Source organism: Sebastes fasciatus, chromosome 2, assembly GCF_043250625.1.
Source record: "Sebastes fasciatus isolate fSebFas1 chromosome 2, fSebFas1.pri, whole genome shotgun sequence".
NCBI lineage: Eukaryota > Metazoa > Chordata > Actinopteri > Perciformes > Sebastidae > Sebastes > Sebastes fasciatus.
This window is the reverse complement of record NC_133796.1, coordinates 39,117,767-39,134,989: the sequence shown is the minus strand read 5'-3', so window position 1 is coordinate 39,134,989 and position 17,223 is coordinate 39,117,767. Positions and strand designations below refer to the sequence as shown.

The window sequence follows — 17,223 nt, the reverse complement described above, 5'->3', positions numbered from 1 at the left end:
AAATTTGTACGAGCAGTTCTCGAGAAAGCTGCAGGCATTTGGCCCATTCTAAACATACATGCTCTGAACGGACACTGCACTGTCTGGATTAAATTAGAAGAAGCAAAAACGAGAAATCGGCTCGCACCCCCACCTGGTCCTCCTCCCCGCCGGGAGTACAGTGTACGGCAGCTCGGAGTGTACGGAGACGTGACCCCCAGTTAGCAGTTAGCTCAAATTCAGCCAGTGCAAACTCCAGCACCAGGGCTCTGATCCCAGGACTGCCCCGACTCCACGCTGGACCAGCAAACGTTCTGCTGCTGCCGTTACACCGGTTAAACCCAGCGCTCCACCAGCCATCTGATCGTTTTTTTTTAATTATTATTTGTTTTACCAGGTTCACACGTCGTCTCCATCACCCAAAAAGATAAATAAGAAAAAACTGTAAAATGTAAAAATTATTAGAAATAAATAAAATAAGTGTGTTCATTAACTTGACAGCTAGAAACCCAACCAACTGAAACATTTTTTAACTCAACATTTGAAACAGCTCAAGAACATCTGTGACAAAATACAACTGACATATTTATGTATTAAACACATTTAACACTTATAAGAATATTATATATTAAGAATAATTTTATAGTGTGTATATTTCAAGAACTAAACTACTAATCTACACTGATCTATAAAGTTAATCACATCTGGACTTACAGAGCTTTTCTGCAGTTCCTCACAGCTGGAATCAGTCTTAGTCGTCCCTCCTTTGTTGTGTTGTACTTCTTCAGGTCCAACTCATCCATAACCTCCTCTGACATCTGCAGAATGTAGGCCAGAGCTGAGCAGTGGATCAAAGAGAGTTTCTTCTCTGATCTGTTCTCTGACTTCAGGAACTTTTGGATCTCCTCTTGTATTGAGTGGTCGTTCATCTCCATCAGACAGTGGAAGATGTTGATGTTTCTGTCAGGAGAGATATTATCTTTTTTCATATCCTTCAGGTTGTTGATGATTCTCTGGATGCTTTCTGAACTGCTCTTTGTCCGACCCAGCAGACCTCCTAAGAGCGTCTGGTTGGACTTCAGAGAGAGGCCATGAAGGAAGCGAACAAACAGGTCCAGGTGGCCATTTTTACTTTCAAGGGATTTCTCCATGGCTCTCTTCAGGAAGACATCCAGAGATGGGCCACGACTAGCATTGTTTCCAAAATACTTAGAGATGTTGCTGAGAAAAGACTTTGGGTTTGACTCTCTGTGCTTGTAGTCTTCTCCCAGGAAGTCCTCCAGTACCTCTGTGTTGCTGTTTGTGTAACAGTGGAACACGTAGACTGCAGCCAGAAACTCCTGAATGCTCAGATGAACAATGCAGTAGACTGTTTTCTGGAAGATCACACACTCTCTTTTGAAGATCTCTGTACAAACTCCTGAGTACACCAAGACCTCTGTGACATCAAGACCACACCGCTCCAGGTCTTCTTGGTAGAACATGATGTTTCCTTTCTCCAGATGTTCAAACGCCAACCTCCCCAGCTTCAGAAGAACTTTCCTGTCAGCCTCCGTCAGCTCCTGTGGACTCGTCTCGTGTCTTTCACCATACTTCTGCTTCTTCCTCTTTGTCTGAACCAACAGGAAGTGTGAGTACATGTCAGTCAGGGTCTTGGGCAGCTCTCCTCTCTGGTCTGTAGTCAACATGTGGTCCAGAACTGTAGCAGTGATCCAGCAGAAGACTGGGATTAGACACATGATGTGGAGGCTCCTGGATGTCTTGATGTGTGAGATGATTCTGCTGGACTGCTTTTCATCACGGACTCTCCTCCTGAAGTACTCCTCCTTCTGGGCGTCAGTGAAGCCTCGTACTTCTGTTACCCTGTCAACACATGCAGGAGAGATCTGATTGGCTGCTGCAGGTCGGGAAGTTATCCAGACGAGAGCTGAGGGAAGCAGATTCCCCTGGATGAGGTTTGTCAACAGCACGTTGACTGATGACTTCTGGGTGACATCAGACACAACATCATTGTTCTTGAAATCCAGTGAAAGTCTGCTTTCATCCAGGCCGTCAAAGATGAACAGAACTTTACAGACAGCGAGCTTCTCTGCTGTGACCTTCTGTAATGTTGGATGGAAAACATGGAGCAGCATGAGAAGACTGTACTGCTCATCTCTGATCAAGTTCAGCTCCCTGAATGAAAGCAGAATCACCAGACTGACATCTTGGTTTTCCAAGCCCTCTGCCCAGTCCAGAGTGAACTTCTGCACTGAGAAGGTTTTTCCAACGCCAGCGACGCCGTTCATCAGAACGACTCTGATGTGTCCCTGTTGGTCAGGTAAGGCTTTAAAGATGTCCTGGCACTTGATCGGAGTGTCATGGAGGGTCTTCTTCTTGGAAGCTGTCTCAAGCTGCCTCACCTCATGTTGGGTATTAACCTCTTCACTCTGTCCCTCTGTGATGTAGAGCTCAGTGTAGATCCTGTTGAGGAGGGTTCCACTTCCTGTTTCATCAGTTCCTTCAGTCACACATTCATCTCCTCCTCAGACTGATCTTATGTTCATTTACAACCTCCTGCAGACCACTATCTGCTGAAAGAGAGACAAGTTTAAGACAAAACAAAGAAACGTATTATAAGAACATATAAAGAACTAAAGGTTATAAAGTCATCATCACTTCTTGAAGTCAAAACTAACGTCAAGGTGATTTTTATATTTATTTTTAATAGTTTTTCAACAAGTCGCTCTGCAGGACAAGACGTATGTTTGTAAGTCAGAGAAGGAGACTGTAGCAGGAAAGCTAATGTTGTTTAAAGTCTTTGGATCCTGTTCAGTTCAGTTCAATTCAATTTATTTTCATATAGCGTCAAATCGTAGAGAAGTTATCCTGAGACGCTTTTCATAGAGATCAGGTCTAGACCGTACCCAACAAGAGATCCCCCATGAGCATGCATTGTTATGCGACAATGGCATGGAAAAACCTTTCATCAGTGTGTCTGTCTGTCTATAGTAGAACAGTGATGTTGTTGCTTTACAGAGTTTAATAGTTCTCCATCTTCATCTATGCAGATGGAAAACAAACATCATTCTGATTGGTTAATGCAAAGACGGAGTGCTATCATGAAAACAAAACATAAAAATATTAAATTATTTCTTTTGGGTTCAGATTTTCTCTCAAAGGAGAACAAAGTATAAGTGATACAGAGTGGATATGTACATGGTGGAGAAGATCTTAAACAGTTGTCACAGTAATAGTCAGTGTATTAAAACAACATGTTCTGTTTCCAGACATGAAGACATCAGCAGACCAATCTACAGTCTTACTTTGTACAGTGCTGGTCTGACTGGCTGTCTGAGGTCCAGGTCTTGTTCTGGATCTGGACAGCAGCTCCTCCACAGAAGCATGACTCCTCTTCTTCTCTCTGTGGAGACATTAGTTTATTACTAAAATAATTTGCTGATTGTTGGTGAAAAATATCCAGACTTGAAGCTCAGATGGTCACAGAAAAGAGTTAAAGTGTTGTTACTTTTCTGTTTGAATTCAGCATCCAGTCTGTAATGAAAATGTTCCTTTATTTTAACTCTCCTGTTTTAATAAACAAGAATTAGCTGTTTAATTACTAATTAAACATTTAGTGATCTGGCTGAAGTTTGTTTATTAAAGGAGAACAACGGCCATTTTTAAAACATTAAAATTATTTTGCAGTCGAAATAACTATATTAACTATATAACTATATGAAAGAACTGCAACTTGCTTATGTACGCACATATTGAGAGGACGCCCTGGGAAACCACAAGGTGGCAGCGTCATCACAATAAACAGTGACTGTCTGTCAGTGGTGATATAAATGGAGTATAGAATTTCAGCAACAATTGCAATATAAATAAACATGTTGTTACTTTTTGAATCTATTTTATGTGTTAACAATAAACACTTATAAAACAGGGAAACTCCATTCATATCACCACTGACAGGCAGTTTACGTGTTTACCGTCATGACGCTGCCACCTTGTGGTTTCCCGGTGTGCCCTCGCTATATGAGCGTACTTGAGCAAGTTGCAGTATTTTTTCCATCATGTTATATAGCCTCCAGAATAATATCAATGTTTTAAAAATGTTCGTTGTTCCCCTTTAATACAAACTCATCATTTTCTGCAGCTACTTCACAGTAAAAGTCCTCCATTAAAGAGAGCTGCTTATGTCCTTTACTGATTCACAGTCACTTTGGGCAGCTTAGTTTCAGTTAGTTAGGTTTGAACTGAGGTTACAAGTGGTCTAAATATTGTGATGACCAGCAGTCTAAGACACACAGCATGTAACACTGGTGTCCTTGGTCTTGCTTTTTAATGTCAATATGTTTTCTGCCACTTTCTACTGTCAACTATCAAATGAATGCATGAATTCAAATATTCTAAAAAACAGAAGTGGTACAAATCTACATTTGATCATTTCATGCAATTTGTTTTGTCAGCAATTTCTAGTGATATGAGGAGGTATCGTATCCGATAACATCATTTATATATATTTATATCATTTCAATTTCAACAATCAGCCTTTCCTCATCTTTTGGAATAAGGAATAAATAGAAACAGGGTGTCTGACAAAACACGCACGCTGCGGAGCGCTTCGTCTCTAGCAGCCAGTTAGTTCATTCTAATAGAAAACAATGCAATCAAACTGATTTTGTCATTGACGCTGGCTCGCGTTAAATAAAGATATTCCACATCGTCTTTCACCTCCAGAAGGTTGATTGTCTCCTTAGACTCTACTTCTATTGCTTTAGAGTGTAGTTCCGTCAGCTCATGTGAGGTAATGTCGCCCCCTCCTGGTGGAGCTATTAAATGCACCTCTCACTTACAGATTGTTTCTACAGATAAGCTGCGGTACCAGTTGGACAAAATTACGTAAACAAACAGGAGGGAAGTTACAAATGTCACGTGGCCCATAAATCCAAAGGAAGCGATCTGCAAATGCGCAAATATCATTCCACGTGTAGAAATAGATGCACAAATGCGTATATATATATCACTTTACATGTAAACCTTAAAATACGTATTTACAGAGTAAGTTATGTGTATTTGCAAATCGCCCTTTATTTTTGTGGATGTGACTTTACACACCACAAATTCAAAAATACATGTTTGTGGATAGTGAAATATTTGGAAATCATGGTTCACATTTGTGGACTTCTGTGGATTACAACTAATAAAGTCCGATAAAAACTTCCACACCTGTGAGGACCAAAATAAGTCGGAAATCGCTGTGTTGGGTGCCCCAAAAGGAAAAAACATGAAAGAGATTTTGATGTAGTCCACCATATATATATATATATATATATATATATATATATATACTGGAAAAACAAAGTTTGGAAACTTGTGTTTGGTGGATTATTTCTCTGTTGTTACAATGCTAATGGTCATTTTATTTTACATAATTGGAAAGCCTGTTTATTTACCTTCGCAATGATGTCCCACTTGTAAGGATCATGCATTTGTGGGATGAGCAGCACAGCTGATTATGTGGGTAGCGCCGTCACCATCAATGGTAAACAGTGTATTCTCCTGTTGGTGTTGACTCTTGTTTTGAGTTGTTTGGTGGATTGGATGATTGAACTCTCTATCAGTAACAAGGAACAAACAAGACATATTGGCTATTTTACATTTTATTCATTTAATACACCGTCAGGAGCCTCAGTAGCGGTGGAAGATCCATACGCAGCCACAACAGCCTTGCACCTCCTCCTCATGCTGGTCACCAACCTGGTCACACGTTGCTGTGGGATGGCGTTCCATTCCTCAATCAGGATTCGTTGCAGGTCAGCCAACGAGGTTGTGTTGGTCACTATAACACGTACAGCATGCCCAACCTGATCCCACATGTTGAATTGGGTTGAGGTGTGGACTCTTGGCAGGCCGTTCCATTCTCTCTACTCCCACATTGTGGAGGTAGTCTGTGATAACCCTGGCTCTGTGGGGGCGAGCGTTGTCATCTTGGAGGATGAAGTTAGGTGCGAGATTGTGGAGATATGGGATCGCCACTGGCTGCAGAATCTCATCCCGATATCTCACTGCATTGAGATGGCCTTCAATGATGACAAGCCTTGTTTTGCCAGTGAGGGAGATGCCGCCCCACACCATGACACGGCCTCCACCAAAAGCTGTTACTCCATCGGTGCAACAATCAGCACAGCGTTCTCCGTGTCGTCTCCATACTTTGACCTGCCGTCCAACTTTGGCAGACAGAACCTGGACTCATCACTGAACATGACATTCCCCCACATGTTCAGGTTCCATTGTCTGTGTTTTCGACACCAGCGCAAACGGGCCTGACGGTGAAGGGCAGTCATTGCAGGCTTCCTGGTAGCCTTATGAGAATACACTGTTTAGAGCATTTTGGCAAAGATTCAATACCAACATGAGAATACACTGTTTACCATTGGCAGAGCATTTTGGCAAATTTGTCTTGGGCGCTACCCACATAATCAGCTGTGCCAAATGCATGTCCCTTACAAGTTGGACATCATTGCGAAGGTAAATAAACAGGCTTTCCAACGATGTAAAATACAATGCCAATTAGCATTGTAACAACAGAGAAATAATCCACCAAACACAAGTTTCCGAACTTTGTTTTTCCAGTTTATATGTAGGGGGTTTTTACCATGAAAAGTCAATCGACTCCTGTTTGTTTTGGTGAGAAAATAAACGCTTTTTGCATCAAGATCTGTCGAATTCTCTCGACCAATTTTTTTAACCTGATTTATAGTTTAGTTTTAATTATGATAAAGACAAAAGTGCTGGAGAGGAACTCCCTATCTTTTGCTTGCCCATGGTCGGGGCATCTTTGTCTTTATCTTAACAAAAGCCATCTAAATAGCTCTAAACACAAACTACTGCTACTCTCAACAATAACGAGGTTTACAAGTTTGTAGCCGTCCTATTTGATTACATTACATCTTTTCTAGGTGACTGACAGCTGTCACAGATACTAAGAGGAAGATGGCACAAATGATTTAGCTTTGTCTGTGTCACAAAAAGTTTAAATTTTAGTTGGCAAATAAACTTCAGTAGAAACTTTAACAAATAAACCAAATCAACAGAAAACATTGGCGGAGATAGCTGAAAAGTTAGTCATGTAAATGAGTTAGTAGCAGCTCTTACTTTGTGTCTGAGGGTCCAGGTTCATTACTGAAGTTCAGAGGAAAATGTTTGGACCGGTCACTCTTCACAGAGAGACAGCTGGGTACTGGAGACTCTGCTCTCTGTCTGTGCTGAACTCTGCAAACACCAAGATGATTTTATTCATACTGCTTGAATCCTTGATAAATTCTCTGATGTTAAAGTGTTGTGATACATTTTCAGGTTTTTTTATATAAGTATAACCTAATACAAAAATATATCATGTATTAACACAAAATGTTCATACACTAGGGTATTTTTGGTTAAAGTATAAACTTAAAGACAATCAAAAATATTATGTATTCTGTCACATAAGCTTATGTTGATTTTACATAAAAAAATGTGTGCCTGATGCATCAGTGAGGGAAAGCACTCTGGCTCGCTCTCTCTAGGTGGGAGGAGTGAAGCATGGCATGAGGATTTTTAGCATGGAGGGAGTGCAGGCAAGTCCTGAATAACATGACGGGGAGCTGTGAGGGGGGGGGGCTGATACATGATGGCGAGATGTTGAGGCTTCTGAGATTTTGCACCTCAGCTACTGGCGTGAATGGGAGGGTTTGCCCCAGGCTCGAGGTAAAAAAGTCAGAATCGTAAATCTGTCAGAAGATAAGGCCTGTGAGGACCAAAATAAGTCGGAAATCGCTGTATTGGCAAAATTAATTAATGAGATTTGGACAGAGTGCCCCAAAAGGAAAAAAACATGAAAGAGATTGGGATGTAGTCCACCATATATATATATATATATATACAGGGTTTTAACATGAAAAGTCAGTCCTCTGCTCGAGCTGCCAACTTGTGTTTGTTTTGGTGACAAAATAAACGCTTTTTGCATCAAGATCTGTTGACTACTCTCGACCAATTTTTTTAACCTGATTTATAGTTTAGTTTTAATTATGATAAAGACAAAAGTGCTGGAGAGGAAGACCCTATCTTTTGCTAAACAAAGTTTCAAAGTTTGTAGCCATCCTATTTGATCACATTACAGCTTTTCTAGGTGACCGACAGCTGTCACAGATACTGCGAGGAAGATGGCACAAATGATTTAGCTTTGTCTGTGTCACAAAAAGTTTAAATTTCAGTTGGCAAATAAACTTTAGTAGAAACTTAAACATACAAACAAAATCAACAGAAAACATTGGCGGAGATAGCTGAAAAGTTAGTAATGTAAATGAGTTAGTAGCAGCTCTTACTTTGTGTCTGAGGGTCCAGGTTCATTACTGAAGTTCAGAGGAAAACGTTTGGACTGGTCACTCTTCATAGACAGACAGCTGGGTACTGGAGACTCTGCTCTCTGTCTGTACTGAACTCTGCAAACACCAAGATGATTTTATTCATACTGCTTGAATCCTTGATAAATTCTCTTTTTTAGGTCATTAAGGTAGCTCTAAACACACAAACTACTGTTACTGTCGACAATAAGGAGGTTTAAAAGTTTGTACTTGTTTTCTTAGATTAGATTACATCTTCTCTAGGTGACTGACAGCTGTCACAGATACTAAGAGCAAGAGTTGATTTGACAAAGTCTGTTCAATTTTAGTTGGCAAATACATTTGTGTAGAAATTGTAATATAGCAGCTCTCTTACTTTGTGTTTGAGGGTCCAGGTTCATTACTGAAGTGTAGAGGACAACCTATGGACTCGTCACTCTTCAGACAGCCAGAGACTAGAGACTCTGCTCTGTCCTCCTCTTCCTCCACACAATCACTCATCTTCTGATCTGAAGTCAGTCTGAGAGGTAAAGCAGAACTCAGCTCAACAGGACAGCTCAGAACACAAGAATCAAGACAAACAAGTTTGTACAAGAGTCACAGGCAAGACTGAGAGAACATTAAGTAACACACACATGCACACACACACACACACACACACACACACACACACACACACACACACACACACACACACACACACACACACACACACACACACACACACACACACACACAGTTTACAGTACAATAAAACCACCCAGCATCCACCTGGTCAGTTCTCTTTAAATCTCTGCTTGTTTTCTTGGGTTACGGCAGGTTTAATGAGTAATATTCAGCCAGTCATGACTTTGTGTTCACAGATGAATCAAACTGTTGAGTTCATTCTAACAGTTCTCTCCTCTACAGTCCACAGGGAGAAAACTGACTCAGAGACTTTGACAGTGAAGTAATAAAATGTTGGATTAACACTCACCCTGCTTCAGCCTTCAGTCTGCTGACTGACTGAACACTTTCACTTTCAGGGTTCCCTCCCTGTTCTCATGTACCTGGATCAACCGGATCAGTGTGGCTCCTCCCCTCTCCATTTACAGGAAATCTTTCACCTTAGAGTTGATCTCAGGTGTTTGTGTGTGTTGCTCACACAAATCAGCTTTTTAACACAATGTGTTTATGAGAATCTCTTTTGGCTTGAACAGGTTAAATTAAAATTATTTTTGTTCCAATGTTATCTCATTTTATGTTTAAATCATGTGCTTTTACAGGGGTTTTTTTACAAGATTTTTCTGAACATCTGGAAGAAACATTACTCTTTCTGTTGCACAATAAACATTATTCTGAGTTGTAAGTCTTTTTCAAAATCTAAACATAGTAGCCAGCAAATGCCACATCTACCTTGCTCAATGCTTGCTTATATTTGTATGTTTTTTTCCACTATTCCATGTTTTCATAAAATATAATGTGTGAATATTCAGCTTTTTTATTTTTACAAAAAGAGAAAAGACATAAGTAATTTCCAGCAACCTGGATTTGGAAATATAATCCCAAATTCTCTACTCGTCAAATGTTTAAGTTACTAGTTAATTATTTCTTAAATACGTGTTTATTGAATTTCACATGTCAGTATTTCAGAAGTAGTAGAAGCTTATCGTTAATGAGTAACTTTAACAAAAAAATATTTTTATTTTCATGTCACACTATCAAGTTTCAGATTGACTAAAGAAACAGTCTCAGCAGATAAAGCCTAGCCTGACTGAGAAGACGATCATGCACTATAAAGTTTAAATGTTTATATCTCATTCAAAAAGTAACTACGTTAGGGACAACTATTTTTAAATAGTAAACAGTATTTGGTAATTGTTAATTCAATGAACTATATTTTTTTGGAATGTTTTCCATGAACTTTCTACAGAACACATATTTTGGCATTGCAATTGGGTTTCAATTTTGAAATGTTATAGGTTCTATGTCAGCAGTCGTAAGCTAATGTAGCTAAAAACTAACTAAACCCACGCTGCGTTCCAATCCGCGTTTCTCAGTACTTAAACTTACGATTTTGAGTGCATAAGTGCGTTCACACTGAGAAGTACGGCAAAATGCAGTGCACTCTAAGTACCCGGATGTTGTACTCAAAATGGTCAAATCGTTTCACACTCAATGGGTGCCATCTTGGCTACGTAGCAGAAGGGGCGGGAACACGACCACTATTCCAACATGTGAAAATGGCGGCTGAGGATGCAGCAGCTTGTTGCGGTGCTGAACAACGTACCTTATAGATGTAAGTTATAAAGTTTTACGTCTACTCATTTGCTTTTATTTTGCTTTAATTGTTGTGGAGCACAAGTCATCAGTGTGTTTATTGGGTTACTGTAAGAGTTTGTACAGTTTACGTACCATGAACGATATCGTGAATGCTTGTTACGTGTGGGCCTTAATGTGCCACAGGGCACATTGTTGTGGGCGTGTTTTGTTTGTCTGTCTCCCCTCCTGCTGACCTACTTCTTTTTCAGGAGGAGCACCTGAGACGGTGTACTGATCAAGGGAGGGAAGAAAAGGGCGGAGGGATGGTGTGTAAGGGGGCACACTCTCTGGCACTCAAGCTGCAGCCGGCAGCCCTGCTCGGGAGACTCCCGTCTCCATTGTTGAGTTATTTTGATCTTAGATGACCTTTTTTTCCCAGCATTTAGTTTGTGACTTTGTTTTGGGCTGGAGATCTCCGGTAGTTAAGTTTTAAGATATAGACCCTGTTCAGACCTGGTATTAACATGCGTCCTGAGTGATCAGATCACAAGTGGACAGCTTTAAGTACGTCTGTTCACACCTGGCATTAGAATGCGTCTCCACATGCGTCTTTAGTGACCACTTGTGATCCGATCTCACTTCCCCGCTCTTTATGCAAATAAACATGTAGTAAACACACGGCTAATACAGCAGCCGTTGTGACGTAATATTACATGAATGTCAGTAGTAATATCCTACTTTTGTGAATTTGGGTACATTTTATTAACATCAAAATGAAAGGATATTTTACCAGCGGTCCCCGGGGACCTCCATGCCACCGAAACCGCAGCTTCTGCCAGGCGACAGCGGGGTAGACAGTAGAGCACAGAGGCCGTTTCCATGTCACGAGGCAGACAAGCGCTCGCGTCTGCCTGTCTATTCACCTGAGGAGCGCAGAGACCCGCAGATCCAAGCGGGACGTCAGTTGAGTAGGTGGTCCTTCAATGTGGCCCAGGACACATTCACGTACACACTGCTAAAAGAATGTGGCCATATGCGACCCAGACCACCTCTGAATGTGGTCTGAGTGATCGGATCTCGATATGTCCTCAATGTGTCTTGAGTATGTTCACACCTGTACTTAGAGCTGTCCACTTGTGATCGGATCACCCAGGACGCATGTTATGCAGGTCTGAATAGGGCCTTAGTGGGGTTTCAGTTGTCTAACCATATTTGGTCATTTACATTTTGTTACCAAGTGACAGAGGCATGGCTAGCTCCTTTTGTATGTGGGGGTTTATTTTGTCCTGTGCCTTATATGGAAGACAGGGGCGGGGCTGTGTGGTGGGCGGAGCTACATCCACCCAATGAAATTACAGTTTAATATTCTGTCAGTTCAGGCTCCCGTCACGAGGACGCCAAAACTGAAGCAGAAGCGTTTGAATTTCTCCTCCAGCCAAGAGAACGGTATTATACATATGTCCGGTTTATTGATGTTTTATTTTTATCTGTATGATTTATTCTACTCCTATTTCTTTTTTCATATTTGGGTTGAATTTTTTTTTATTTTTTTTTCCTTGCATACAGATTTCTTTGGGTTGGAAGCGTTTCTGTAACGTAGTGTAATGTTTGCCACTGGGTAACTGTGGGCGGGAGGTACAGAAGTTCTCTTTGGAAATTCAAACATTTTTGCAGATCCATTAAAAATAAGCTTGTTTAAGTTAAAGCTGCAGTAGGCAGTATATTTTTGGCATCATTGGGCAAAATTTCCATAATAACCTTTCAGCATATTTTAATTCAAGTGTTCTGAGAGAAAACTAGACTTCTGTTCCTCCTCATGGCTATGTTTTCAGGCTTTATAAAATCTAGCCCGTGACGGGAGACTTTGACCAATCACAGGTCATTTCATTGAGAGAGCGTTCCTATTGGCTGTGCTCTGGTCATGTGACCGGTACTTGGCGTTCCTTCAAGAGATTTCCAACATGGCGGCTGGGTCACAAACTTTCTCATTTTACAGCTAAACCGTGCACTACAAGATGATTCTGAAAACATTTGAGGCGAGAAATAGGCATTAACGTAACAGAATATTCATCTGTATTTGGTCAGCGCTGCCTAGTTTGACCGTTTGATTGGTGTTCGCGAGTGATTTACAGCTGCCTCTGTTGAATGAACAGCCAATGGGAACGCTCTCTCTTTGAAATGAGCTGTGATTGGCTAGATTTTCTAAAGCCTGAAAACAGAGCCATGAGGAGATGCAGAAGTCTAGTTTTCTCTCAGAACACTTGAATTACAATATGCTGAAAGGTTAAAATGGAATTTTTGCCCAATGATGCCAAAAATATACTGACTACTGCAGGTTTAAGTTAGGTTAAGTTATACATTATCCCGCTTATTACCCAGCTACTTACACACGTGGACAAAATTGTTGGTACCCTTCCGTTAAAGAATGAAAAACCCACAATGGTCACTGAAATAACTTGAAACTGACAAAAGTAATAATAAATAAAAATTTAATGAAAATTAACTAATGAAAATCAGCTATTGTTTTTGAATTGTGGTTCAACAGAATCATTTAAAAAAAAAAAAAACTAATGAAACTGTCCTGGACAAAAATGATGGTACCCCTAGAAAAGATTGAAAATAATTTGACCATAGGGACATGGTCCTGTAAATAGCATCACAGGTGTCTTCAAACTTTTAATCAGTCAGTCTACCTATTTAAAGGGTGAAAAGTAGTCACTGAGCTGTTTGGTATCATGGTGTGTACCACACTGAACATGGACCACAGAAAGCTAAGGAGAGAGTTGTCTCAGGAGATTAGAAAGAAAATTATAGACAATCATGTTAAAGGTAAAGGCTATAAGACCATCTCCAAGCAGCTTGATGTTCCTGTGACTCCAGTTGCACATATTATTCAGAAGTTTAAGGTCCATGGGACTGTAGCCAACCTCCCTGGACGTGGCCGCAAGAGGAAAATTGATGACAAATTGAAGAGACGGATAATACGAATGGTAACCAAAGAGCCCAGAACAACTTCCAAAGAGATTAGAGGTGAACTCCAAGGTCAAGGTACATCAGTGTCAGATCGCACCATCCGTCACTGTTTGAGCCAAAGTGGACTTAATGGAAGACAACCGAGGAGGACACCAAATCATAAAAAAGCGAGACTGGAATTTGCCAAAATGCATATTGACAAGCCACAAAGCTTCTGGGAGAATGTCCTTTGGACAGATGAGACAAAACTGGAGCTTTTTGGCAAGTCACATTAGCTCTATGTTCACAGACGCAAAAATGAAGCATACAAAGAAAAGAACACTGTACCTAATGTGAAACATGGAGGAGGCTCGGTTATGTTCTGGGGCTGCTTTGCTGCATCTGGCACAGGGTGTCTTGAATCTGTGCAGGGTACACTGAAATATCAAGACTATCAAGGCATTCTGGAGCGAAATGTGCTGCCCAGTGTCAGAAAGCTTGGTCTCAGTTGCAGGTCATGGGTCCTCCAACAGGATAATGACCCAAAACACAGCTAAAAACACCCAAGAATGGCTAAGAACAAAACATTGGACTGTTATGAAGTGGCCTTCTATGAGCCCTGATCTAAATCCTATTGAACATCTGTGGAAGGAGCTGAAACATGCAGTCTGGAGAAGGCACCCTTCAAACCTGAGACAGCTGGAGCAGTTTGCTCACGAGGAGTGGGCCAACATACCTGTCGACAGGTGCAGAAGTCTCATTGAGAGTTACAGAAATCACTTGATTGCAGTGATTGCCTCAAAAGGTTGTGCAACAAAATATTAAGTTAAGGGTACCATCATTTTTGTCCAGGCCAGTTTCATTAGTTTGTTTTTTAAAATGATTCTGTTGAACCACAATTCAAAAGCAATGTCTGATTTTCATTAGTTAATATTCAGTAAATTTTTATTTATTATTACTTTTGTCAGTTTCAAGTTATTTCAGTGACCATTGTGGGTTTTTCTTTCTTTAACGGAAGGGTACCAACAATTTTGTCCACGTGTGTACTTAACAAATCAATAATTTGACACTGAAATGGTCTGCCAGTGTTCGAGATCAGAACGGCCTCCATAGCAACGGTCTGTCAACGGTCAGCTATAAAGAAATAATCGAGTATTCAACAAAGCCACGTAATAAGGAGGCGTTATCGGTCCCTGTAAGTGTAACCAGTGGACTTCTGCGTTGTGTTGGGTTAGTTAGAAAGGACACCGTGACACCGGGATCTCTTCAAATACGGCCTCTGTTTATTCTCTGACAAACACACAGGCAAACAGAACCTCCGTGTGAAATCTCATGTCCGCTTCAACTCCTATACACACGATTACTATATACAAAACAGAAGTTAGCTTAACTTGCCGTAACTTTAAGCTAGCAGCATTTACTCTTAAAACAACTACGGTATTCCTAAATGCCAGTTCATTGAAATCAATATATTGACATGTTGGGATAGACGTTATAACATGGTAAGAAACAAAAATATAAACAAAACCGTACGATAAATAATGGGATGGATAAGGATAATAAATCAGCCAAAAGATATGTCACCCACCTCTCCCACAGGATAGTTGTACAAAATGACAGAGGAGATTTATAATAAGGACCACAGAAGTAGAAACGAAGGAGGGGCTCTGAACTTCAAATATCCTCGGGGTTTGGAGGTTCTCCCATTCAGAATAAAGAGCAACTACATCCATTTTGTGTAATTATAAAAACCAGAGAACAAGATAGACATAGGGTACATAATGACCCTGTTACATAAGCACTATAGATGTGGGTCAATAAGGGCCTACTATGTTGTGAAAGTGAAACTTAAAAGCAACACGTTCTAACATGTAAAGCTGAATGAAAAGTTACATTTTGAATGCAAACAAAAAGGCTTCTTTAGGTTAAGGCAACAAAAACACTTAAATTAACTACGGTTCTAAAGGGAAAATGAAACTACAGCTACAGCATCGTTGGTTTCACATGGGATACAAACCCCAATCTATTGGGCGAAAGCCCTGTGTTTCCCATCCATCACCCCTGACCTTCACCCCTTATGGACTTTTGTGCAATTTATACTACAGCACCTCACTTCCTCTTCTGATCCTGTCATAATTACTATAGTCACTAGATGTCACCGTTGTGTTCTTCTATACCTTCTTCTTCTAACATTTGAATAGATATTAAACCCTACTATTGGGTGCAGTAGGCCCCTATTGACCCACATCTATGGTGCTTATAGCAACTGATAACGCCTATTTAATAGTCTGAGAGGGTCAGGGCTCTTTATTTGGTGTGATCTAAGGCTTGCTCCTGCAGATTTTCAGGTCAAAGTTTGAAACATTTGTTGATATTCGACCTGCAAAGTAGACTCTCAAATGTCCAGCGAATATGTCATTTTCACAGCAGACATTTTGACTTATCATAGATGAAAAAGCACAGGTGTAATTAATAACACTAATGATGGGTCTGTTCCATTTAGGTGTCCCCGTAGTGAACTGGCATGCACAATCCCAGGACCCTGGCACAGGCCGACATAAGTGGAATGCAGCCAGTATTAATGTCATTAACCATTCATTACGACTGCCTACATCTAGCCTGATAATTGGACTGAATTGCCTCTTCGTTCAGTTACTCAAGGCATCCCGCAAGACTGGCTGTTAAATGGTAGAAATACAAAGTGAAGAATTTTCAACTTCTCGAGTAAATTTCTCCTCGCTTAATTTGAAGTCTTCAGCCAGCCTTCAAATTCAGTATTAATTTCAGTTTATATTGTCTGTGACGAGGTGGAATATGAGAAATTGCAAGTTATTAATGTGGTGAAAATTGAGTCCCTTTACGCCAGGGGTCTCAAACTCGCGGCCCGCGGGCCAATTGCGGCCCGCAAGACGATATTTTGTGGCCCCCACCTTGATATGAAAGTTTAATGTTAGTGCGGCCGCAAATTTTTTAAAAAAAATTTTTTTTATAAAGTTTTTTTTTTGGGGGGCATTTTTTCATTTTTATTGACAGGACAGTGGATAGAGTCTTGGAAAGGGGGGGAGAGAGAGAGAGTGCATGCGGAAAGGGCCACAGGCCGGATTCGAACCCGAGCCGCCGCGGTCACGACTAAGTCTTGTTACATGGGCGCCCGCTCTACCAACTGAGCTAACCAGGCGCCCTCAGCCCGCGAGTTTTATGTGAATGGCAGTTTGCCGTGGAAAGTCCCTTTGTTGCGCGAGCCCGAGCTGAACGAACCTACCAATCACAGCGGGGTATATGGCTCCCGGGGGCGGGCAATCGGCCGGGCTTGATGCAAGCAGAGAAACATTTCACAACAACTATGGCAGCGCCCGTGTAACATCGCATAAGCTTGATTAAAGCTTGATTTATACTTCTGCGTGTAATCGACGCCGTAGCCTGACGTGCACCTCTCCAGAAATGTAACTACACGTCGCGGCGACGCAGACCGCAACAGCTGTGATTGGTCCAGTCTCTCAGCGATGCTGAGCGGCCAGGACCAAGTTCTACTTCTCTCTGCCTCCATCTTTTCAATGTTTGTTCACACAAATCGACTCAGATATATTTTCTCTTTTCGGCGTTGCAGTAATGTCAGTAAAAGTTCTGTGGTTCAACAGTTATTAGCTCCAACTCCGCTCAGTTTCTGTTTGTAGTACAAGAA

General features: G+C 41.0%; 1 protein-coding gene and 1 pseudogene across 4 annotated transcripts in view; both read right to left on the bottom strand.

The window, feature by feature from the left end:
- LOC141760261 (protein NLRC3-like) overlaps positions 1-8,865 on the bottom strand; it is a 46,547-nt gene extending 37,682 nt beyond the window's left edge. For 3 of the 4 annotated variants that reach the window (XM_074622927.1, XM_074622960.1, XM_074622935.1), the window contains exons 1-4: positions 8,725-8,865; positions 8,331-8,447; positions 7,123-7,239; positions 3,285-3,382 (exon numbers count right to left, since the gene is read on the bottom strand). In XM_074622927.1, the coding sequence (XP_074479028.1) occupies positions 3,285-3,382; positions 7,123-7,239; positions 8,331-8,447; positions 8,725-8,849 (457 nt within the window). In that variant the 5' untranslated portion in view covers positions 8,850-8,865. The remainder of the gene's footprint in view (positions 1-3,284; positions 3,383-7,122; positions 7,240-8,330; positions 8,448-8,724) is intronic. The other variant, XM_074622951.1, reaches the window with a different exon arrangement.
- Positions 391-2,904, bottom strand: LOC141761617 (protein NLRC3-like; annotated as a pseudogene).
- Positions 8,866-17,223: the final 8,358 nt, after the last annotated feature.